General features: G+C 52.4%; 1 protein-coding gene across 1 annotated transcript in view; it reads right to left on the minus strand.

Annotated features, from left to right (window-relative positions):
* Positions 1-2,482: 2,482 nt before the first annotated feature.
* LOC137352128 (tumor necrosis factor receptor superfamily member 9-like) overlaps positions 2,483-25,210 on the minus strand; it is a 97,025-nt gene continuing 74,297 nt past the window's right edge. The window contains exons 6-9 of the mRNA XM_068017262.1: positions 11,968-12,061; positions 5,267-5,448; positions 3,757-3,885; positions 2,483-3,513 (exon numbers count right to left, since the gene is read on the minus strand). Coding sequence (XP_067873363.1) covers positions 3,290-3,513; positions 3,757-3,885; positions 5,267-5,448; positions 11,968-12,061 — 629 coding nt within the window. The 3' untranslated portion in view covers positions 2,483-3,289. The remainder of the gene's footprint in view (positions 3,514-3,756; positions 3,886-5,266; positions 5,449-11,967; positions 12,062-25,210) is intronic.

Consider the following 25,210-nt stretch of genomic DNA (forward strand, 5'->3'; position numbering starts at 1 on the left):
GAGAGTGGTCCTAAAGGAAGAGTGCTAAATTGGGGGAAGGCCAACTATACCAAAATTCGGCAGGAGCTGGGAAATGTAGATTGGGAGCAGCTGTTTGAAGGTAAATCCACATGTGATATGTGGGAGGCTTTTAAAGAGAGGTTGATTAGCGTGCAGGAGAGACATGTTCCTGTGAAAATGAGGGATAGAAATGGCAAGATTAGGGAACCATGGATGACAGGTGAAATTGTGAGACTAGCTAAGAGGAAAAAGGAAGCATACATAAGGTCTAGGCGGCTGATGAAAGACGAAGCTTTGAAAGAATATCGGGAATGTAGGACCAATCTGAAACGAGGAATTAAGAGGGCTAAAAGGGGTCATGAAATATCTTTAGCAAACAGGGTTAAGGAAAATCCCAAAGCCTTTTATTCATATATAAGGAGCAAGAGGGTAACTAGAGAAAGGATTGGCCCACTCAAGGACAAAGGAGGAATGTTATGCTTGGACTCAGAGAAAATGGGTGAGATTCTAAACGAGTACTTTGCATCAGTATTCACCGAGGAGAGGGACATGACGGATGTTGAGGTTAGGAACAGATGTTTGATTACTCTAGGTCAAGTCGGCATAAGGAGGGAGGAAGTGTTGGGTATTCTAAAGGGCATTAAGGTGGACAAGTCCCCAGGTCCGGATGGGATCTATCCCAGGTTACTGAGGGAAGCGAGAGAGGAAATAGCTGGGGCCTTAACAGATATCTTTGCAGCATCCTTAAACACGGGTGAGGTCCCGGAGGACTGGAGAATTGCTAATGTTGTCCCCTTGTTTAAGAAGGGTAGCAGGGATAATCCAGGTAATTATAGACCGGTGAGCCTGACGTCAGTGGTAGGGAAGCTGCTGGAGAAGATACTGAGGGATAGGATCTATTCCCATTTGGAAGAAAATGGGCTCAACATGGTTTTGTGCAGGGAAGGTCATGTCTTACCAACTTAATAGAATTCTTTGAGGAAGTGACAAAGTTGATTGATGAGGGAAGGGCTGTCGATGTCATATACATGGACTTCAGTAAGGCGTTTGATAAGGTTCCCCATGGCAGGCTGATGGAGAAAGTGAAGGCGCTTGGGGTCCAAGGTGTACTAGCGAGATGGATAAAGAACTGGCTGGGCAACAGGAGACAGAGAGTAGCAGTAGAAGGGAGTTTCTCAAAATGGAGACATGTGACCAGTGGTGTTCCACAGGGATCCGTGCTGGGACCACTGTTGTTTGTGATAAACATTAATGATTTGGAGGAAAGTATAGGTGGACTGATTAGCAAGTTTGCAGACGACACTAAGATTGGTGGAGTAGCAGATAGTGAAGGGGACTGTCAGAGAATACAGCAGAATATAGATAGATTGGAGAGTTGGGCAGAGAAATGGCAGATGGAGTTCAATCAGGGCAAATGCGAGGTGATGCATTTTGGAAGATCCAATTCAAGAGTGAACTATACAGTAAATGGAAAAGTCCTGGGGAAAATTGATGTTCAGAGAGATTTGGGTGTTCAGGTCCACTGTTCCCTGAAGGTGGCAACGCAGGTCAATAGAGTGGTCAAGAAGGCATACGGCATGCTTTCCTTCATCGGACGGGGCATTGAGTACAAGAGTTGGCAGGTCATGTTACAGTTGTATAGGACTTTGGTTCGGCCACATTTGGAATACTGCGTACAGTTCTGGTCGCCACATTATCAAAAGGATGTGGATGCTTTGGAGAGGGTGCAGAGGAGGTTCACCAGGATGTTGCCTGGTATGGAGGGCGCTAGCTATGAAGAGAGGTTGAGTAGATTAGGATTATTTTCATTAGAAAGACGGAGGTTGAGGGGGGACCTGATTGAGGTGTACAAAATCATGAGAGGTATAGACAGGGTGGATAGCAAGAGGCTTTTTCCCAGAGTGGGGGTTTCAATTACTAGAGGACACGAGTTCAAAGTGAAAGGGGAAAAGTTTAGGGGGGATATGCGTGGAAAGTTCTTTACGCAGAGGGTGGTGGGCACCTGGAACGCATTGCCAGCGGAGGTGGTAGATGCGGGCACGATGGAGTCTTTTAAGATGTATCTAGACAGATACATGAATGGGCAGGAAGAAAAGAGATACAGAACCTTAGAAAATAGGCGACATGTTTAGAGAGAGGATCTGGATCGGCGCAGGCTTGGAGGGCCGAAGGGCCTGTTCCTGTGCTGTAATTATCTTTGTTCTTTGTTCTTTTAGCTCAAGACATCCACCCCTCCTAAATACACTGTACCTGTCCCTCCCCCACAAACCACGTGCCCATTCAGTCATTCGGTCCAAGACCAGTGCCCAAGACCTTAGCCCAGTCGTTCAGTGCCCCAACATTGTGCCCAGTTGGTCAGTTCCCAATCAGTACCCTCCCATATGGTCGTGTGGAGTTTCACGTCAGAGTTCCGAAGTTTACTTCAGTGCAGATGAAATCGCATTGATATTTAATTGACTCTCTGCCCAACTCTACTTCACACAAAAGAAAAAATAGATTTTTATTTTTAAAAATCAGACTTGTGTCTAATTTACACTTTCAAAGAATCTGCACAATCAGGACACTTCCAAACTGCTCTCTGCAGTCCAGATTCACTGTGGTTACACCGTGGTGTGACAATGGCAGTGAGTGCGAACTCACCATTTTCTCATCATTGGTTTGGCTGTGACCCAAGTGTCACAGCAGTCAATGAGTCACCGAGAACTGAAAGCCAATCATTTACCACTGACCGACCATCTCCATCACCGCTCGATTCAGTCACTGCCTGTTCACTGCCTGTCAGCTACTGTAGAACTTGTACACAGCAAGCTGTCTCTCTACACGCAGCAGTTAATGTGCTCAGGGAATGTGCGACTCTGCACAGCTTCACGCACAGTTCGGATCTCAACTAGTCTGCTCAAAGCACACCCTGACATCCAGTCTCTCAACCAATCAAACTTGGCTCTTGAGAGTCAGTCCAGCACAGAGCACTTTAATAAACGATTCTTGGAAAATCAGATTCCAGCGAAACAAGTAATAAGGAAAAAAAACAAGTTTCACTGTCAGCACCCAGGCGTCAAACCTATAGAGCAGGAGAGGTTGTTCTGTCCAATATTCAGACCCAGATTCTTCCTTATGTTTAGTTCGGGGTGTTTCAATGTCTGACCCTGTGAAAAAGTAAAATGCTGCACTCTCCTCCTGGATCATTCCAGGTAATAAGACCAGTGTTTCCACCCGGAGGCACCGCTCCGTGTCTAGCATCAGTTTCCATTATTCGTTTGCTTTGTCAGTCAGCAGCTCATTCCGGCTGTTAATAGTCAGCTGCAGGTACAGGGTCACGGAAAAGCTTTCCCTCCTCCTCCACCGGGAATACGTGGCTCTCTCTCGCATTCTGTGACTTCACCGACTCCTGCTGTGGAAAGTGGATGTGGGAGTCGGGAAGTTTAACGATGGAATCTTCCTGGCTGGAGTTGGCACAATTGCTGGTGTCCACTTCCACGTACACAGTGCAAGGGGTCACGATGTAGACAGAGCCTGAAAGAAAGACAGTGTTTCCCGTTAGTGAGGGGGTGACATCATCTGGCATTAATCTTACAAACTGCGCAAGATTCAAACAAGAATACAGTGAGATGAATATGTGAAGGAAATTGAAAAATGTTAAAAGTGAGGGTTGAGTAGGAACTCAGGTTGAGGGACATCCCTTGATAAAGAGAGAAGCAGAGAGAGAGAGAAAGAGAAGTAGAAAGAGACTGACAAACAGGGTTGGAAAGTTCTCACCTTTAGTCCTGTTGGATGAGAATAGACTTTTGAAATATTCCTTGCGTCTGAAAAGCAAACTGGAGACGATGAGAATCAGCAGAAGGGCAAGAAGCAATCCAATCGTCAAAAACAGGTCAACCATCTGTCCTGTAATACATCAAAAGTCAGACATCAGATCAGAGCATGACAAGACAGCAAGACCGACAACAACTTATACAGGATCTCTAAAGTAGTAAAACTTCCAAGGTGCTACTCATTGGAGCAAATTCAGACAGAATTTGACACCATGCCATATAAGAATATATTAGGACAGGTGAGGTAGGTTTTGAATAGTGTCTTAAAGGAGGACAGAGAGGGAGGAAGAGAAGCTGAAAGATTTAGGAATTTGATTGCAGATTGAAGAGACAGGAAGAGAGTACAGATACACACAGGCAGAGTTCTGCAAGAGAGGCAGAACATGCCTCTCACTTTCACTGCGTTGTGCGCTCACTCTCTTTCTTGAATGTGACAGCGAGGCAGACCGTGAGAGATGGAGGGACCTACACAGAAAGACAGGACTGGAGACAGACAGACTGACAATGGAGAGAAATTGAGACAGAGATGGAGAGATGCAGACAAGAGGTTGTACCTTGTCCCAATATCCCATCTAACACACAGGCAGTTTCCTCCCAAGATCCAGTGGCTACCTTATGATGATGGTCCGAGCTTCACAAATCTTGTGCCTTGTCTGTCTCAGTACCTCTGGGATAAATACCATCTATCCTAGGGGATTTATTCGTTTTGAACCCTTGTAGCCTGTCTCAGACTTCCATCTGATTTATAACAGTTATTGACTTTACTCAGGATCTCTCAGTTTGAGGGAGCATGTTTCTCAAGGCTCCCCTTGTGAATAGAGAGGGTGTTAATTTAGAGTATTTACTATTTTGTGCAAATTTTCCATTACAAGCCGTTTGTATCTTTGTTTCCACCTGACTGGTTTCTTGTTGCTTTGGTTCTGAAAGAGTGTTTCACTGTTGTATTTTAGAATTAGAATATTACAGCGCAGTACAGGCCCTTCGGCCCTCGATGTTGCGCCGATCATCTGACCTACACTATTCCATTTACATCCATATGTCTATCCAATGACCACTTAAATGCCCTTAAAGTTGGCGAGTCTACTACTGTTGCAGGCAGGGCGTTCCACGCCCCTACTACTCTCTGCGTAAAGAAACTACCTCTGACATCTGTCCTATATCTTTCACCCCTCAACTTAAAGCTATGTCCCCTCGTGTTTGCCATCCTCATCCGAGGAAAAAGACTCTCACTATCCACCCTATCTAACCCTCTGATTATCTTGTATGTCTCTAGATTGTTCAGACTTTCCCCAGGTCCTCTCTGCCCCCTCACCTGGGACAGCTTCTTCTTGTATTCATCCCTCTGCTGTTAGAAAACAGGCTGGTGGGGAATTGGAACCAGCTTCAGTGCCCTGGACTAGGGATATGGTTGGGAAAAACCATCCAGGGTTTAAAGAGATCCTAAATTGACTCACTGTTTTCTTTGGGTGTGGTGACTGCAGTGGATAACGTTGTCAGGTTCAATCTGTCGGTGTTGGGCCTCTGGGAGGAGATGGTGAGGGTGTTGGTTGCCGTAGTGCTGGTTGTCACATCGCCACAGACAACATCTTCAAACGTTGTACCTTCTTTCACCAAATGTTTATTTAACTGGGAGCAGCTGGAGATAGGACAGACAAAAAGAAAAGTCATGGATGGTAAAAGTACCTGGGCTCATTGAAGCTCACTTCTTGGGATGTGAACCTTCTCCTCAACATGAAAACAAAGCTCCGAGCCAGCGTTGCTGTTGAAAAACCAATAACCTGGACAGGAGCCATGCCGAGCAGATCTCTCAATAGACTGGACATGACTGAATTCAGCAGGGGCAGGAAAGGGGAGAGTAATTGTCCCTGGCTCATTCTGACATTTTTAAAATTAATATTCATTCATGGGGTGTGGGCGTCGCTGACTAGGCCAGCATTTATTGCCCATCCCTAATTGCCCTTGAGAAGGCGGTAGTGAATCGCTGCAGTCCATGTAGGGTAGGTACATCTACAGTGCTGTTAGGGAGTTCCAGGATTTTGACCCAGCAACAGTGAAGGAATGGCAATATAGTTCCAAATCAGGGTGGTGTGTAGCTTGGAGGGGAACTTGCAGGTGGTGGTGTTCCCATGCATTTGCTGCCCTTGTCCTTCTAGGTGGAAGAGATCGCAGGTTTAGAAGGTGCTGCCTAAGAAGCCTGGGTGCATTGCTGCAGTGCAACTTGTAGATGGTGCACACTGCTGCCACTGTGCATCCGTGCTGAAGGGAGCGAATGTAGAAGTGGATGGGGTGCCAATCAAGCGGGATGCTTTGTCCTGGATGGTGTCGAGCTTCTTGAGTGTTGTTGGAGCTGCACCCATCCAGGCAAGTGGAGAGTATTCCATCACACTCCTGACTTGTGCCTTGTAGATAATGGACAGGCTTTGGGGAGTCAGGAGGTGAGTTACTCACCGCAGGATTCCTAGCCTCCGACCTGCTCTTGTAGCCATGCTATTTATATGGCTGGTCCAGTTCAGTTTCTGGTCAATGGTAACTGCCAGGATGTTGATAGTGGGGGATTCAGTGATCGTAATGCTATTGAATGTCAAGGGGAGATGGTTAGATTCTCTCATGTTTGAGATGGTCATTGCCTGGCACTTAAGTGGCAAGTAACATTCGCGCCACACATCAGCCCAAGCCTGGATATTGTCCAGGTCTTGTTGCATTTCTACACGGACTGCTTCAGTATCTGAGGAGTCACGAATGGTGCTGAACATTGTGCAATCATCAGTGAACATCCCCACTTCTGACCTTATGATTGAAGGAAGGTCATTGATGAAGCAGCTGAAGATGGTTGGGCCTTGGACACTACCCTGAGGAACTCCTGCAGTGATATCCTGGAGCTGAGATGATTGACCTCCAACAACCATAAGCATTTTCCTTTGCACTAGGTACGACTCCAACCAGTGGAGAGTTTTCCCCCTGATTCCCATTGACTCAGTTTTGCTAGGGCTCCTTGATGCCATACTTGGTCAAAATGCTGCCTTGATGTCACGAGCAGTCACTGTCACCTCACCTCTTGAGTTCAGCTCTTTTGTCCATGTTTGAACTAAGGATGAAATGAGGTCAGGAGCTGAGTGGCCCTGGCAGAACCCAAACTGAGCATCACTGAGCAGGTTATTGCTGAGCGAATACCATTTGATAGCACTGTTGACGACACCTTCCCATCACTTTACTAATGATTGAGAGTAGGCTGATGGGGGCAGTAATTGGCCGGGTTGGATTTGTCCTGCTTTTTGTGTACAGGACATACCTGGGCAATTTTCCACATTAATGCCAGTGTTGTAGCTGTACTAGAATAGCTTGGCTATGGACGCAGCAAGTTCTGGAGCACAGGTCTTCAGTGCTTTTGCCAGAATGTTGTCAGGGCCCATAGCCTTTTCAGTATCCAGTGCCTTCATTTCTTGATATCACGCGGAGTGAATCAAATTGGTTGAAGACTGGGGACTTAAATGGATCATCAACTCGGCACTTCTGGCTGAAGATTGTTGCAAATGCTTCAGCCTTATCTTCTGCGCTGATGTGCTGGGCTCCCCCATCATTGAGGATGGGGATATTTGTGGAACCACCTCCTCCAGTCAGTTTTTCCATTGTCCACCACCATTCATGACTGGATGTGGCAGGACTGCAGAGCTCAGATCTGATCCATTGGTTATGGGATTGCTTAGCTCTGTCTATCGCATGTTGCTTACACAGTTTGGCATGCAAGTAGTCCTGGATTGTAGCTTCACCAGGTTGACACCTCATTTTGAGGTATGCCTGGTGCTGCTCCAGGCACGTCCCCTGCACTCTTCATTGAACCAGGGTTGATCCCCCGGCTCGATGGTAATGGTAGAGTGGGGGATATGCCAGGCCATGAGGTTACAGGTTGTGGTTGAGTACAATCCTGCTGCTGCTGATGACCCTCATGGATGCCCAGTTTTGCATTGTTAGATCTGTTTGAAGTCTATCCCATTTAACACAGTGGTAGTGCCACACAACACGATGGAGGGTATCCTCAATGTGAAGACAGGACTTTGTCTCCACAAGGACTGTACGGTGGTCCCTCTTACCAATACCGTCATGGACAGATGCATCTGCGGCAGGCAGATTGGTGAGGACGAGGCCAAGTATGTTTTTCCCTCTTGTTGGTTCCCTCACCACCTCCCGCAGCCACTCTTGGTGATGGACATTGAATTCCCCCACCCACAGTACATTCTGCGTCCTTGCCACCCTCAGTGCTTCCTCCAAGTGCTGTTCAACATGGAGGAGTACTGATTCATCAGCTGAGGGAGGGCAGTAGGTGGTAATCAGTAGGAGGTTTCCTTGCCCATGTTTGACCTGATGCCATGAGACTTCATGGGTTCTGTAGTTGATGTTGAGGACTCCCAAGGCAACTCCCTCCCGACTGTATTACTGTGCCACTACCTCTGCTAGGTCTGTCTTGCTGGTGGGACAAGATATACCCGGGGATGGTGATAGCAGTGTCTGGGACATTGTCTGTAAGGTATGGTTCCCTGAGTATGACTATGTCAGGCTGTTGCATGACCTGTCTGTGGGACAGCTCTCCCAACTTTGGCACAAGCCCCCAGATGTTAGTAAGAATGACTTTGGAGGGTTGACAGGGCTGGGTTTGCCATTGTCATTTCAGGTGCCTGGGTCGATGCTGGGTGGTGCATCCAGTTTCATTCCTTATTGACATCGTAGTGGTTAGATACAACTGAGTGGCTTGCTAGGCCATTTCCACATAAAGACCAGCGACAGACAACGGTGTGTCTCACCCCTCCATTCTGCAAGTCTCTTCCCTAGAAAGAAGGAAAGGCTTGCATTTATGTAGCGCTTTTCACATCCTCAGGACATCCCAAAGCATTTCAGTCAAATAGCTTTGAAATGTTGTAATGTTTACAAATATGGCAGCTAATTGGTAAAGCTAAATGGCCAGTTAAGCAAATTTTAATGACATTGATTGAGGGATATATAAGTCTTTATCAATCATTGGTCTGCTTCTTTAAGGAAGGATATAAAGGTGTTGGAGCGGTTCAGAGGGGGTTTGCTAGATTGATACCTGGAATGAGTGGGTTGTCTTATGAGGAAAGGTTGGACAGACTGGGCTTGTTTTCACTGGAGTTTAGAAGAGTGCGGGAAGACTTGATTGAAGTTTATAAGATCCTGAACGGTCCTGACAAGGTGGATGTGGTGAGGATGTTTCCTCTTGTGGGTGAGTCCAGAACTAGGGGACACTGTTTTAAAATTAGGGGGTCACCCTTTTAGGACAGAGATGAGAGGAATTTTTTTCTCTCAGAGGGTTGTGCGACTTTGGAACTCTCTGCCTCAGAAGGTGGTGGAAGTGGGGTCATTGAATATCTTTAAGGCGCAGGTAGATAGATTCTTGTTAGACAAGGGAATTAACGGTTATCAGGGGTAGATGGGAATGTGGAATAAAGACCTGCTACCCGACCTGAACCCGACGGGACCCGACGACATGTATCAGGTACGGGACGGGTCGGGCCACTCTTCTGGGTCCGGCCTTCGGGCTCGGGTCGGGTCGGGCTGGGTCCAGGTTGGGCCAGGTCAAGGTTGAGCCGGACACACACAGCAAGAATTGCAGGTAAGGGTTAAAAGTTAAAAACTTACCTGAGCTGGGAGTCCAGGACTTCAAGGAAGGAAACTCTGAGTCTGCACAGTGAGTGAGTGAGCATCTCTATGATGTCATCATGCTCATGCTGCAACTTACTGAAGATCGGGAGTTGGAAGGTAGGTAAAGGGAACATTGCGGTGGTCAGGTCAGGCTCGGGTCGGGTAGGGCTCGGGTTGGGCGTGGGAGGAAAATGGAGGGACTCAGGCCAGGTCGGACTCGGGTCATGCTTTTTGTGTGACTCAAGCAGGCCTTTAGTGTGGAATTTGAAACAGAAACAGATCAGCCATGATCTTATTGAATGGCGGAGCAGGCTAGAGGGGTCGAATGGCCTACTTCTGCTCCTAATTTGTATGTTCATATTGGTATGACTAGACTTGGAAAACAATGTACAGTTCTGGTCACCACAGTACAGAAAGGATACAGAAGAGAACAGCCAGAATGATGGAGATGGAGGGACTGGATTATGAAGAGCAATTGTGTGAATTGAGCATGTTTGTACTGGGAAACAGGAGGTCGCGAGGTGATATAATTGCTGTTTTTAGGACTCTAAAGGGACTGGATAAAGTCCACCATGACAAGCTGTTTGCCTTGTCCAGAGGACACAGCCTGCTCTTAAAGGAAGATAAATTCAAACCTAATCTACAGAAACAATATTTCAGTGAACGAGTGATCAATCAATGGCTCCCTGGAAAGATGGTGGAAGCAGCAAGTGCAGCTTCATTCACAGACAAAGAAGAGATTTCTTTCAGAAAGTAACATTCTGGGATACAGACTGTGAGTAATTTGAGACATGACATGTGATGAGTGTAGTGTGCTTGGGAGGAACAGATCATTTCATTTTAGAATGTTCCTGTGTAGCGCCTTGAGATGTTTTACTACATTAAAGGATCCATAGAAATATAAGTTGTTGTTGTACAGTTCCCAAAGCTCTCCACCACTGGGGGTTTTCTTTGTCTCATATCTGGGTTTGTTGTCAACTCATTGATGGAGATTGATTGCAATGATTAGTCAACAACTCCAATATTCGTATGCATGGGACTAGCAGGAGGGTAAAAGGTGAAATAAATGGACCTTGATTTTATTTTCCAACCAGCAATTCCCAATTCCTCATCCAAGTGGCCATACTTTAAGTGTAAGTCTAATCAGTGAATGGTGACTATTCTATCATGAAGGCCTGATCCTGTCCTTACCTATCAATCAATAACCTTTTCCACCAGGGATTCAGATTAGCGATCAGGAGCAGGAACCTTGTATGATTTTCCTGGCCTATGAAGGAGGCGCTGAGACCAACTGTAGCTCGTACTACAGCCTGGGCTAAAATCAGCTAAGGCCAAGGGTGAATCCTGGGCTTGTTCTGCTCTCATTTCTTCATTTCTAAAGGGTCCCCTCTCCTTCAGCCTCACCACCACCAGAAGGGTCTCTTCTCTGCTCCGACCAGGTTGCAATCCAATATGTTGCCTGTACTGGATTGGGGTTGTCTAGCGTGAAACTTCTAAATGTTGAAATTCAGACATACTTGGGTGCGCTTGTAAAAGAAACACAAAGTTAGCAATAAAAACAAGAAATGCTGGAAATACTCAGCAGGTCTGGCAGCATCAGTGGAGAGAGAAGCAGAGTTAATCTTTCAGGTCAATGATCCTTCATCAGAAGGTTCTGGTGAAAGGTCACTGACCTGAAATGTTAACTCTGCTTCTCTCTCCACAGATGCTGCCAGACCTGCTGAGTATTTCCAGCATTTCTTGTTTTTATTTCAGATTTCCAGCATCTGCAGTATTTTGCTTTTAATGAAAGTTAGCATGCAGGTACAGCAAGCAATTAGGAAGGCAAATGGCATGTTGGCCTTTCTTGCAAGTGGATTGGAGTACAGGAATAAGGAAGTCTTGCTACAATTGCACAGGACTTTAGTGAGATCACCCCTGGAGTACTGTGCACAATTTCGGTCTCCATATTTAAGGAAGGATATACGTGCATTGGAGGCGCTACAGTAAAGGTTCACTAGATTAGTTCCTGGGATGAGAGGGCTGTCCTATGATGAGAGGCTGATTAAATTGGGCCTATACTCTCTGGATGCAGCCTTAGAAGAATGAGAGGTAATCTCATTGAAACATACAAGATTCTGAAGGGACTTGACAGGATAGACACTGAGAGGTCGTTTCCTCCTAGCTGGGGAATCTAGAACATGGGGAGCAGTCTCAGAATAAACAGTCGATCATTTAGGACTGAGGTGAGGAGAAATTTCTTCATTCAAGGGGATTGTGAATCTTTACAATTCTCTACCCCACAGGGTTGTGGGTGCTCCATTGTTGTATATATTTAAGGTTGGGATAAACAGATTTTTGGTCTCTCAGGGAATCAAGGGATATGGGGAGTATGCGGGAAAGTGGAGTTGAGGCAGAAGATCAGCCATGAGTGTATTGAATGGCAGAGCAGGTTCAAGGGGCCGAATGGTCTACTCCTGCTCCTATTTCTCATGTTCTTAGGAGGGACCCGGGCTGCACTCACTTGGTATGAGGCAGGCACTTGGCAGAATCAGACTGCACAGCGGAAAAGGTGCCCACCGGGCAGGGTTTGCAATCATTGTCCTGACTGGAGGTTCCTGGCAATAAAGCAGAAAGAAAGTGAGCAAGAGACAACAATCCCCATGTTTTCTGTCTGAGCCTCTAAACAGCCCCCTGTCCTGGGACATCACTGTCTGAGCTTATGCCCAGCCTCCTGTTCTGGGACATCAGTGTCTGGGCCTCTGCCCAGCCTCCTGTCCCGGGACATCACTGTCTGAGCCTCTGCCCAGCCCGCTGTCCTGGGACATCACTGTCTGAGCCTCTAAACAGCCCCCTGTCCTGGGACATCACTGTCTGAGCCGCTGCCCAGCCTCCTGTCCTGGGACATCACTGTCTGAGCCTCTAAAAAGCCTCCTGTCCCGGGACTTCACTCACTGAGACTCTGCCCAGTCTCCTGTCCTGGGACATCACTGTCTGAGCCTCTGCCCAGCCTCCTGTCCTGCAACTTCTCTGTCTGAGCCTCTAAACAGTCTCCTGTCCTGGGACATCACTGTCTGAGCCTCTGCCCAGCCTCCTGTCCTGGGACATCACTGTCTGGGCCTCTGCCCAGCCTCCTGTCCTGGGACATCACTGTCTGAGCCTCTGCTCAGCCTCCTGTCCAGGGACATCACTGTCTGAGCCTCTAAACAGCCCCCTGTCCTGGGACATCACTGTCTGAGCTTCTGCCCAGCCTCCTGTTCTGGGACATCAGTGTCTGAGCCTCTGCCCAGCCTCCTGTTCTGGGAAATCACTGTCTCAGCCTCTAAACAGCCTCCTGTCCTGGACATCACTGTCTGAGCCTCTGCCCAGCCTCTTGTCCTGGGACAACACTGTGTGGGCCTCCGCCCAGACTCCTGTCCTGGGACATCACTGTCTGAGCCTCTGCCCAGCCTCCTGTCCTGGGACATCACTGTCTGAGCCTCTAAACAGCCCCCTGTACCGGGACATCACTGTCTGAGCATCTGCCCAGCTTCCTGTCCTGGGACATCACTGTCTGAGCCTCTAAACAGCCTCCTGTCCTGAAACATCACTGTCTGGGCCTCTGCCCAGCCCCCTGTCCAGGGACATCACTGTCTGAGCCTCTAAACAGCCCCCGGTCCGGGGACATCACTGTCTGAGCCTCTAAACAGCCTCCTGTCCTGGGACATCACTGTCTGAGACTCTGCCCAGCCTCCTGTTCTGCGACATCAGTGTCTGAGCTTCTGCCCAGCCTCCTGTTCTGGGAAATCACTGTCTGAGCCTCTGCCCAGCCTCCTGTCCCGGGACATCACTGTCTGAACCTCTGCCCAGCCTCCTGTCCTGGGACATCACTGTCTGAGCCTCTGCCCAGCCTCCTGTCCCGGGACATCACTGTCAGAGCCTCGAAACAGCCCCCTGTCCTGGAACAACACTGTCTGAACCTCTGCCCAGCCTCCTGTCCTGGGACATCACTGTCTGAGTCTCAAAACAGCCCCCTGTCCTGGGACATCACTGTCAGAGCCTCGAAACAGCCCCCTGTCCTGGAACAACACTGTCTGAACCTCTGCCCAGCCTCCTGTCCTGGGACATCACTGTCTGAGTCTCAAAACAGCCCCCTGTCCTGGGACATCACTGTCTGAGCCTCTAAACTGCCTCCTGTCCTGGGACATCACTGTCTGAGCCTCTGCCCAGCCTCCTGTTCTGCGACATCAGTGTCTGAGCTTCTGCCCAGCCTCCTGTTCTGGGAAATCACTGTCTGAGCCTGTGCCCACACTCCTGTCCTGGGACATCACTGTCTGGGCCTCTGCCCAGCCTCCTGTCCTGGGACATCACTGTCTGAGCCTCTGCCCAGCCTCCTGTCCCGGGACATCACTGTCAGAGCCTCGAAACAGCCCCCTGTCCTGGGACAACACTGTCTGAACCTCTGCCCAGCCTCCTGTCCTGGCACATCACTGTCTGAGCCTCTAAACAGCCTCCTGTCCTGGCACATCACTGTCTGAGCCTCTAAACAGCCTCCTGTCCTGGGACATCAGTGTCTGAGCTTCTGCCCAGCCTCCTGTCCTGGGACATCACTGTCTGAGCCTCTGAACAGCCCCCTGTCCTGGGACATCACTGTCTGAGCCTCTGCCCAGCCTCCTGTCCTGGGACATCACTGTCTGAGCCTCTAAACAGCCCCCTGTCCTGGGACATAACTGTCTGAGCCTCTGCCCAGCCTCCTGGCCCGCGACATCGCTGTCTGAGCCTCGAAACAGCGCCCTGTTCTGGGACATCACTGTCTGAGCCTCTAAACAGCCTCCGGTCCTGAGACATCACTGTCTGAGTCTCTGCCCAGCCCATGTCCTGGGACATCACTGTCTGAGCCTCTAAACTGCCTCCTGTCCTGGGACATCACTGTCTGAGCCTCTAAAAAGCCTCCTGTCCCGGGACTTCACTGTCTGAGCCTCTGCCCAGTCTCCTGTCCTGGGACATCACTGTCTGAGCCTCTGCCCAGCCTCCAGTCCTGGGACTTCACTGTCTGAGCCTCTAAACAGTCTCCAGTCCTGGGACATCACTGTCTGAGCCTCTGCCCAGCCTCCTGTCCTGGGACATCACTGTCTGAGCCTCTGCTCAGCCACCTGTCCAGGGACATCACTGTCTGAGCCTGTGCCCAGCCTCCTGTCCTGGGACATCACTGTCTGGGCCTCTGCCCAGTCTCCTGTCCTGGGACATCACTGTCTGAGCCTGTGCCCAGCCTCCTGTCCTGGGACATCACTGTCTGGGCCTCTGCCCAGTCTCCTGTCCTGGGACATCACTGTCTGAGCCTGTGCCCAGCCTCCTGTCCTGGGACATCACTGTCTGGGCCTCTGCCCAGTCTCCTGTCCTGGGACATCACTGTCAGAGCCTCGAAACAGCCCCCTGTCCTGGGACATCACTGTCTGAGCCTCTGCCCAGTCTCCTGTCCTGGGACATCACTGTCTGAGCCGCTTAACAGCCTCCTGTCCTGGGACATCACTGTCTGGGCCACTGCACAGCCCCCTGTCCAGGGACATCACTGTCTGAGTCTCAAATCAGCCCCCTGTCCTGGGACATCACTGTCTGAGCCTCTGAACAGCCCCCTGTCCTGGGACATCACTGTCTGAGCCTCTAAACTGCCTTCTGTCCTGGGACATTACTGTCTGAGCCTCTAAACAGCCCCCTGTCCTGGGACATCACTGTCTGAGCCTCTGCCCAGCCTCCTGGCCCGCGACATCGCTGTCTGAGCCTCGAAACAGCCTCCGGTCCTGAGACATCACTGTCTGAGTCTCTGCCAAGCCCATGTCCTCGGACATCACTGTCTGAGCCTCTGAACTGCCTCCTGTCCTGGGACATCACTGTCTGAGCCTCTAAAAAGCCTCCTGTCCCGGGATTTCACTGTCTGAGCCTCTGCCCAGTCTCCTGTCCAGGGACATCACTGTCTGAGCCTCTGCCCAGCCTCCTGTCCTGGGACTTCACTGTCTGAGCCTCTAAACAGTCTCCAGTCCTGGGACATCACTGTCTGAGCCTCTGCCCAGATTCCTGTCCTGGGACATCACTGTCTGGGCCTCTGCCCAGCCTCCTGTCCTGGGACATCACTGTCTGAGCCTCTGCTCACCCACCTGTCCAGGGACATCACTGTCTGAGCCTCTAAACAGCCCCCTGTCCTGGGACATCACTGTCTGAGATTCTGCCCAGCCTCCTGTCCTGGGACATCACTGTCTGAGATTCTGCCCAGCCTCCTGTTCTGGGACATCACTGTCTGATCCTCTAAACAGCCTCCTGTCCTGGACATCACTGTCTGAGCCTCTGCCCAGCCTCCTGTCCTGGGGCATCACTGTCTGGGCCTCCGCCCAGCCTCCTGTCCTGGGACATCAGTGTCTGAGCCTCTGCCCAGCCTCCTGTTCTGGGAAATCACTGTCTGAGCCTCTAAACAGCCCCTTGTACCGGGACATCACTGTCTGAGCCTCTGCCCAGCCTCCTGTCCTGGGACATCACTGTCTGAGCCTCTGCCCAGCCTCCAGTCCTGGGACATCACTGTCTGAGACTCTAAACAGCCCCCTGTCCTTGGACATCAGTGTCTGAGCCTCTAAACAGCCTGCTTTCCTGGGACATCACTGTCTGAGCCTCTAAACAGCCCCCTGTCCTGGGACATCACTGTCTGAGCCTCTAAACAGCCTCCTGTCCTGGGACATCACTGTCTGAGCCTCTAAACAGCCTCCTATCCCGGGACATCACTGTCTGACACTCCAAACAGTCCCAGTCCTGGGACATCACTGTCTGAGCCTCTAAACAGCCCCCTGTCCTGCGGCATCACTATCTGAACCTCTGCCCAGCCTCCTGTCCTGGGACATCACTGTCTGAGCCTCTAAACAGCCCCCTGTCCTGGGACATCAGTGTCTGAGCCTCTTAACAGCCTGCTGTCCTGGGACATCACTGTCTGAACCTCTAAACAGCCCCCTGTCCTGGGACATCAGTGTCTGAGACTCTAAACAGCCTCCTGTGCTGGGACATCACTGTCTGAGCCTCTAAACAGCCCCCTGTCCTGGGACATCACTGTCTGTGCCTCTGCCCAGCCTCCTGTCCTGGGACATCACTGTCTGAGCCTCTAAATTGCCTCCTGTCCTGGGACTTCACTGTCTGAGTTTCTGCCCAGCGTCCTGGCCCGGGACATCGCTGTCTGAGCCTCTAAACAGCCCCCTGTCCTGGGACATCAGTGTCTGAGCCTCTTAACAGCCTGCTGTCCTGGGACATCACTGGCTGAGCCTCTAAACAGCCCCCTGTCCTGGGACATCACTGTCTGAGCTTATGCCCAGCCTCCTGTTCTGGGACATCAGTGTCTGAGCCTCTGCCCAGCCCCCTGTTCTGGGAAATCACTGTATGAGCCTCTAAACAGCCTCCTGTCCTGGGACATCACTGTATGAGCCTCTAAACAGCCTCCTGTCCTGGGACATCACTGTCTGAGCCTCGAAACAGCCTCCTGTCCTCGGACATCACTGTCTGAGCATCTAAACAGCCCCTGTCCTGGGACATCAGTGTCTGAGACTCTAAACAGCCTCCTGTCCTGGGACATCACTGTCTGAGCCTCGAAACAGCCTCCTGTCCTGGGAGTTCACTGTCGGAGACTTCGCCCAGCCTCCTGTCCTGGGACATCACTGTCTGAGCCTCTGCCCAGCTTCCTGTCCTGGGACATCATTGTCTGGGCCTCTGCCCAGCCTCCTGTCCTGGGACATCACTGTCTGAGCCTCTAAACAGCCTCCTGTCCTGGGACATCACTGTCTGAGCCTCTGCCCAGCATCCTGTCCTGGAACATCACTGTCTGGGCCTCTAAACAGCCTGCTGTCCTGGGACATCACTGTCTGAACCTCTAAACAGCCCCCTGTCCTGGGACATCGCTGTCTGAGCCTCTGCCCAGCATCCTGTCCTGGAACATCACTGTCTGGGCCTCTAAACAGCCTGCTGTCCTGGGACATCACTGTCTGAACCTCTAAACAGCCCCCTGTCCTGGGACATCGCTGTCTGAGCCTCTAAACAGCCCCTCTCCTGGGACATCACTGTCTGAGCCTCTAAACAGCCTCCTGTCCTGGGACATCACTGTCTGAGCCCCTGCCCAGCCTCCTGTGCTGGGACATCACTGTCTGAGCCTCTAAACAGCCTCCTGTCCTGGAACATCACTGTCTGAGCCTCTAAACAGCCTCCTGTCCTGGGACTTCACTGTCTGAGCCTCAAAACTGCCTCCTGTCCTGGGACATCTGTGTCTGAGCCTCTAAACAGCCTGCTGACCTGGGACATCACTGTCTGCGCCTCTAAACAGCCCCCTGTCCTGGGACATCACTGTCTGAGCCTCTAAACAGCCTCCTGTCCTGGGACATCACTGTCTGAGCCTCTAAACAGCCTCCTGTCCTGGGACATCACTGTCTGAACCTCTAAACAGCTTCCTGTCCTGGGACATCAGTGTCTGAGCCTCTAAACAGCCTGCTGTCCTGGGACATCACTGTCTGAGCCTCCAAACAGCCCCCTGTCCTGGGACATCACTGGCTGAGCTTATGCCCAGCCTCCTGTTCTGGGACATCAGTGTCTGAGCCTCTGCCCAGCCCCCTGTTCTGGGAAATCACTGTATGAGCCTCTAAACAGCCTCCTGTCCTGGGACATCACTGTCTGAGCCTCCAAACAGCCTCCTGTCCTCGAACATCACTGTCTGAGCCTCTAAACAGCCTCCTGTCCTGGGACATCACTGTCTGAGCCTCCAAACAGTCCCTGTCCTGGGACATCACTGTCTGAGCCTCTAAACAGCCCCCTGTCCTGGGGCATCAGTATCTGAGCCTCTGCCCAGCCTCCCGTCTTGGGACATCAGTGTCTGAGCCTCTAAACAGCCTGCTGTCCTGGGACATCAGTATCTGAGCCTCTGCCCAGCCTCCCGTCTTGGGACATCACTGTCTGAACCTCTCAACAGCCCCCTGTCCTGGGACATCACTGTCTGAGCATCTGAACAGCCCCTGTCCTGGGACATCAGTGTCTGAGGCTCTAAACAGCCTGCTGTCCTGGGACATCACTGTCTGAGCCTCGAAACAGCCTCCTGTCCTGGGAGTTCACTGTCGGAGACTTCGCCCAGCCTCCTGTCCTGGGACATCACAGTCTGAGCCTCTGCCCAGCTTCCTGTCCTGGGACATCACTGTCTGGGCCTCTGCCCAGCCTCCTGTCCTGGGACATCACTGTCTGAGCCTCTGTTCAGCCTCCTGTCCTGGGACATCACTGTCTGAGCCTCTGCCCAGCATCCTGTCCTGGAACATCACTGTCTGGGCCTCTAAACAGCCTGCTGTCCTGGGACATCACTGTCTGAACCTCTAAACAGCCCCCTGTCCTGGGACATCGCTGTCTGAGCCTCTAAACAGCCCCTCTCCTGGGACATCACTGTCTGAGCCTCTAAACAGCCTGCGGTCCTGGGACATCACTGTCTGAGCCTCTAAACAGCCCCCTGTCCTGGGACATCACTGTCTGAGCCTCTAAACAGCCTCCTGTCCTGGCACATCACTGTCTGAGCCTCTAAACAGCCCCCTGTCCTGGGACATCACTGTCTGAGCCCCTGCCCAGCCTCCTGTGCTGGGACATCACTGTCTGAGCCTCTAAACAGCCTCCTGTCCTGGGACATCACTGTCTGAGCCTCTGCCCAGCCCCCTGTCTTGGGACATCACTGTCTGAGCCTCTAAACAGCCTCCTGTCCTGGGACATCACTGTCTGAGCCTCTGCCCAGCACCCTGTCTTGGGACATCACTGTCGGAGACTCTAAAAAGCCTCCTGTCCTGGGACATCACTGTCTGAGCCTCTAAACAGCCTTCTGTCCAGGTACATCACTGTCTGAGCCTCTAAACAGCCTCCTGTCCTGCGACATCACTATCTGAGCCTCTAAACAGCCTCCTGTCCAGGGACATCACTGTCTGAGCCACTAAACAGCCTCCTGTCTTGGGACATCACTGTCTGAGCCTCTGCCCAACCTCCTGTCCTGGTACATCACTGTCTGAGCCTCTAAACAGCCTCCTGTCCTGGGACATCACTGTCTGAGCCTCTGCCCAGCCTCCTGTCCTGGGACATCACTGTCTGAGCCTCCAAACAGCCCCCTGTCCTGGGACATTACTGTCTGAGCCTATGCCCAGCCCCCTGTCCTGGGACATCACTGGCTGAGCCTCAAAACTGCCTCCTGTCCTGGGACATCACTGTCTGAGCCTCTGCCCAGCCCCCTGTCCTGGGACATCACTGTCTGAGCCTCGAAACCATCTCCTGTCCTGGGACATCACTGTCTGAGCCTCAAAACTGCCTCCTGTCCTGGGACATCACTGTCTGAGCCTCTAAACAGCCTCCTGTCCTGCGACATCACTGTCTGAGCCTCTAAACAGCCTCCTGTCCTGGGACATCACTGTCTGAGCTTCTCAACAGCCTCCTGTCCTGGGACGTCACTGTCTGAGCCTCTGCCAGCCCCCTGTCCTGGGACATCACTGTCTGAGCCTCTGCCCAGCCTCCTGTCCTGGGACATCACTGTCTGAGCCTCTGCCCAGCCTCCTGTCCTGGGACATCACTGTCTGAGCCTTTAAACAGCCCCCTGTCCTGGGACATCACTGTCTGAGCCTCTAAACAGTCTCCTGTCCTGGGACATCACTATCTGAGCCTCTAAACAGCCCCCTGTCCTGGGACATCAGTGTCTGTGCCTCTAAACAGCCTGCTGTCCTGGGACATCACTGTCTGAGCCTCTAAACAGCCCCCTGTCCTGGGACATCACTGTCTGAGCCTCTAAACAGCCCCCTGTCCTGGGACATCACTGTCTGAGCTTATGCCCAGCCTCCTGTCCTGGGACATCACTGTCTGAGCCTCCAAATAGCCTCCTGTCATGGGACATCACCATCTGAGCCTCTAAACAGCCTCCTGTCCCGGGACATCACTGTCTGACACTCCAAACAGTCCCTGTCCTGGGACATCACTGTCTGAGCCTCTGAACAGCCCCCTGTCCTGCGGCATCACTATCTGAGCCTCTGCCCATCCTCCTGTCCTGGGACATCACTGTCTGAGCCTCTAAACAGCCCCCTGTCCTGGGACATCAGTGTCTGAGCCTCTAAACAGCCTGCTGTCCTGGGACATCACTGTCTGAACCTCTCAACAGCCCCCTGTCCTGGGACATCACTGTCTGAGCATCCAAACAGCCTCCTGTCCTGGGACATCACTGTCTGAGCCTCGAAACAGCCTCCTGTCCTGGGAGTTCACTGTATGAGACTTTGCCCAGCCTCCTGTCCTGGGACATCACTGTCTGAGCCTCTGCCCAGCTTCCTGTCCTGGAACATCACTGTCTGGGCCTCTGCCCAGCCTCCTGTCCTGGGACATCACTGTCTGAGCCTCTGTTCAGCCTCCTGTCCTGGGACATCACTGTCTGAGCCTCTGCCCAGCATCCTGTCCTGGGACATCACTGTCGGGGCCTCTAAACAGCCTGCTGTCCTGGGACATCACTGTCTGAGCCTCTAAACAGCCCCTGTCCTGGGACGTCAGTTTCTGAGCCTCTAAACAGCCTGCTGTCCTGGGACATCACTGTCTGTGCCTCTAAACAGCCCCCTGTCCTGGGACATCACTGTCTGAGCCTCTAAACAGTCTCCTGTCCTGGGACATCACTGTCTGAGCCTCTAAACAGCCCCCTGTCCTGGGACATCACTGTCTGAGCCCCTGCCCAGCCTCCTGTCCTGGGACATCACTGTCTGAGCCTCTAAATTGCCTCCTGTCCTGGGACTTCACTGTCTGAGTTTCTGCCCAGCCTCCTGGCCCGGGACATCGCTGTCTGAGCCTCTAAACAGCCCCCTGTCCTGGGACATCACTGTTTGAGCCTCCAAACAGCCCCCTGTCCTGGGACATCACTGTCTGAGCCTCTGCCCAGCCTCCTGTCCTGGGACATCACTGTCTGAACCTCGAAACAGCCTGCTGTCCTGGGACATCACTGTCTGAGCCTCTAAACAGCCTGCTGTCCTGGGACATCACTGTCTGAGCCTCTAAACAGCCTCCTGTCCTGGGACATCACTGTCTGAGCCTCTGCCCAGCCTCCAGTCCTGGGACATCACTGTCTGAGCCTCTAAACAGCCTCCTGTCCTGGGACATTAGTGTCTGAGCCTCTAAACAGCCTGCTGTCCTGGGACATCACTGTCTGAACCTCAAAACAGCCCCCTATCCTGGGACATCACTGTCTGAGCATCTAAACAGCCTCCTGTCCTGGGACATCACTGTCTGAGCCTCGAAACAGCCTCCTGTCCTGGGAGTTCACTGTATGAGACTTTGCCCAGCCTCCTGTCCCGAGACATCACTGTCTGAGCCTCTGCCCAGCTTCCTGTCCTGGGACATCACTGTCTGGGCCCTTGCCCAGCCTCCTGTCCTGGGACATCACTGTCTGAGCCTCTGTTCAGCCTCCTGTCCTGGGACATCACTGTCTGAGCCTCTGCCCAGCATCCTGTCCTGGGACATCACTGTCTGAGCCTCTAAACAGCCCCTGTCCTGGGACGTCAGTTTCTGAGCCTCTAAACAGCCTGCTGTCCTGGGACATCACTGTCTGTGCCTCTAAACAGCCCCCTGTCCTGGGACATCACTGTCTGAGCCTCTAAACAGTCTCCTGTCCTGGGACATCACTGTCTGAGCCTCTAAACAGCCCCCTGTCCTGGGACATCACTGTCTGAGCCCCTGCCCAGCCTCCTGTCCTGGGACATCACTGTCTGAGCCTCTAAATTGCCTCCTGTCCTGGGACTTCACTGTCTGAGTTTCTGCCCAGCCTCCTGGCCCGGGACATCGCTGTCTGAGCCTCTAAACAGCCCCCTGTCCTGGGACATCACTGTTTGAGCCTCCAAACAGCCCCCTGTCCTGGGACATCACTGTCTGAGCCTCTGCCCAGCCTCCTGTCCTGGGACATCACTGTCTGAACCTCGAAACAGCCTGCTGTCCTGGGACATCACTGTCTGAGCCTCTAAACAGCCTGCTGTCCTGGGACATCACTGTCTGAGCCTCTCAACAGCCTCCTGTCCTGGGACATCACTGTCTGAGCCTCTGCCCAGCCTCCAGTCCTGGGACATCACTGTCTGAGACTCTAAACAGCCCCCTGTCCTTGGACATCAGTGTCTGAGCCTCTAAACAGCCTGCTTTCCTGGGACATCACTGTCTGAGCCTCTAAACAGCCCCCTGTCCTGGGACATCACTGTCTGAGCTTATGCCCAGCCTCCTGTTCTGGGACATCAGTGTCTGAGCCTCTGCCCAGCCCCCTGTTCTGGGAAATCACTGTATGAGCCTCTAAACAGCCTCCTGTCCTGGGACATCACTGTATGAGCCTCTAAACAGCCTCCTGTCCTGGGACATCACTGTCTGAGCCTCGAAACAGCCTCCTGTCCTCGGACATCACTGTCTGAGCATCTAAACAGCCCCTGTCCTGGGACATCAGTGTCTGAGACTCTAAACAGCCTCCTGTCCTGGGACATCACTGTCTGAGCCTCGAAACAGCCTCCTGTCCTGGGAGTTCACTGTCGGAGACTTCGCCCAGCCTCCTGTCCTGGGACATCACTGTCTGAGCCTCTGCCCAGCTTCCTGTCCTGGGACATCATTGTCTGGGCCTCTGCCCAGCCTCCTGTCCTGGGACATCACTGTCTGAGCCTCTAAACAGCCTCCTGTCCTGGGACATCACTGTCTGAGCCTCTGCCCAGCATCCTGTCCTGGAACATCACTGTCTGGGCCTCTAAACAGCCTGCTGTCCTGGGACATCACTGTCTGAACCTCTAAACAGCCCCCTGTCCTGGGACATCGCTGTCTGAGCCTCTAAACAGCCTCCTGTCCTGGGACATCACTGTCTGAGCCTCTGCCCAGCATCCTGTCCTGGAACATCACTGTCTGGGCCTCTAAACAGCCTGCTGTCCTGGGACATCACTGTCTGAACCTCTAAACAGCCCCCTGTCCTGGGACATCGCTGTCTGAGCCTCTAAACAGCCCCTCTCCTGGGACATCACTGTCTGAGCCTCTAAACAGCCTCCTGTCCTGGGACATCACTGTCTGAGCCCCTGCCCAGCCTCCTGTGCTGGGACATCACTGTCTGAGCCTCTAAACAGCCTCCTGTCCTGGGACATCACTGTCTGAGCCTCTAAACAGCCTCCTGTCCTGGGACTTCACTGTCTGAGCCTCAAAACTGCCTCCTGTCCTGGGACATCTGTGTCTGAGCCTCTAAACAGCCTGCTGACCTGGGACATCACTGTCTGCGCCTCTAAACAGCCCCCTGTCCTGGGACATCACTGTCTGAGCCTCTAAACAGCCTCCTGTCCTGGGACATCACTGTCTGAGCCTCGAAACAGCCTCCTGTCCTGGGACATCACTGTCTGAACCTCTAAACAGCTTCCTGTCCTGGGACATCAGTGTCTGAGCCTCTAAACAGCCTGCTGTCCTGGGACATCACTGTCTGAGCCTCCAAACAGCCCCCTGTCCTGGGACATCACTGTCTGAGCCTCTAAACAGCCTCCTGTCCTGGGACATCACTGTCTGAGCCTCCAAACAGCCTCCTGTCCTCGGACATCACTGTCTGAGCCTCTAAACAGCCTCCTGTCCTGGGACATCACTGTCTGAGCCTCCAAACAGTCCCTGTCCTGGGACATCACTGTCTGAGCCTCTACACAGCCCCCTGTCCTGGGGCATCAGTATCTGAGCCTCTGCCCAGCCTCCCGTCTTGGGACATCAGTGTCTGAGCCTCTAAACAGCCTGCTGTCCTGGGACATCAGTGTCTGAGCCTCCAAACAGCCTCCTGTCCTCGGACATCACTGTCTGAGCCTCTAAACAGCCTCCTGTCCTGGGACATCACTGTCTGAGCCTCCAAACAGCCTCCTGTCCTCGGACATCACTGTCTGAGCCTCTAAACAGCCTCCTGTCCTGGGACATCACTGTCTGAGCCTCCAAACAGTCCCTGTCCTGGGACATCACTGTCTGAGCCTCTACACAGCCCCCTGTCCTGGGGCATCAGTATCTGAGCCTCTGCCCAGCCTCCCGTCTTGGGACATCAGTGTCTGAGCCTCTAAACAGCCTGCTGTCCTGGGACATCAGTATCTGAGCCTCTGCCCAGCCTCCCGTCTTGGGACATCACTGTCTGAACCTCTCAACAGCCCCCTGTCCTGGGACATCACTGTCTGAGCATCTGAACAGCCCCTGTCCTGGGACATCACTGTCTGAGGCTCTAAACAGCCTGCTGTCCTGGGACATCACTGTCTGAGCCTCGAAACAGCCTCCTGTCCTGGGAGTTCACTGTCGGAGACTTCGCCCAGCCTCCTGTCCTGGGACATCACAGTCTGAGCCTCTGCCCAGCTTCCTGTCCTGGGACATCACTGTCTGGGCCTCTGCCCAGCCTCCTGTCCTGGGACATCACTGTCTGAGCCTCTGTTCAGCCTCCTGTCCTGGGACATCACTGTCTGAGCCTCTGCCCAGCATCCTGTCCTGGAACATCACTGTCTGGGCCTCTAAACAGCCTGCTGTCCTGGGACATCACTGTCTGAACCTCTAAACAGCCCCCTGTCCTGGGACATCGCTGTCTGAGCCTCTAAACAGCCCCTCTCCTGGGACATCACTGTCTGAGCCTCTAAACAGCCTGCGGTCCTGGGACATCACTGTCTGAGCCTCTAAACAGCCCCCTGTCCTGGGACATCACTGTCTGAGCCTCTAAACAGCCTCCTGTCCTGGCACATCACTGTCTGAGCCTCTAAACAGCCCCCTGTCCTGGGACA

The sequence above is a fragment of the Heterodontus francisci genome, chromosome 37 (genome assembly GCF_036365525.1).
Source record: "Heterodontus francisci isolate sHetFra1 chromosome 37, sHetFra1.hap1, whole genome shotgun sequence".
Lineage (NCBI taxonomy): Eukaryota > Metazoa > Chordata > Chondrichthyes > Heterodontiformes > Heterodontidae > Heterodontus > Heterodontus francisci.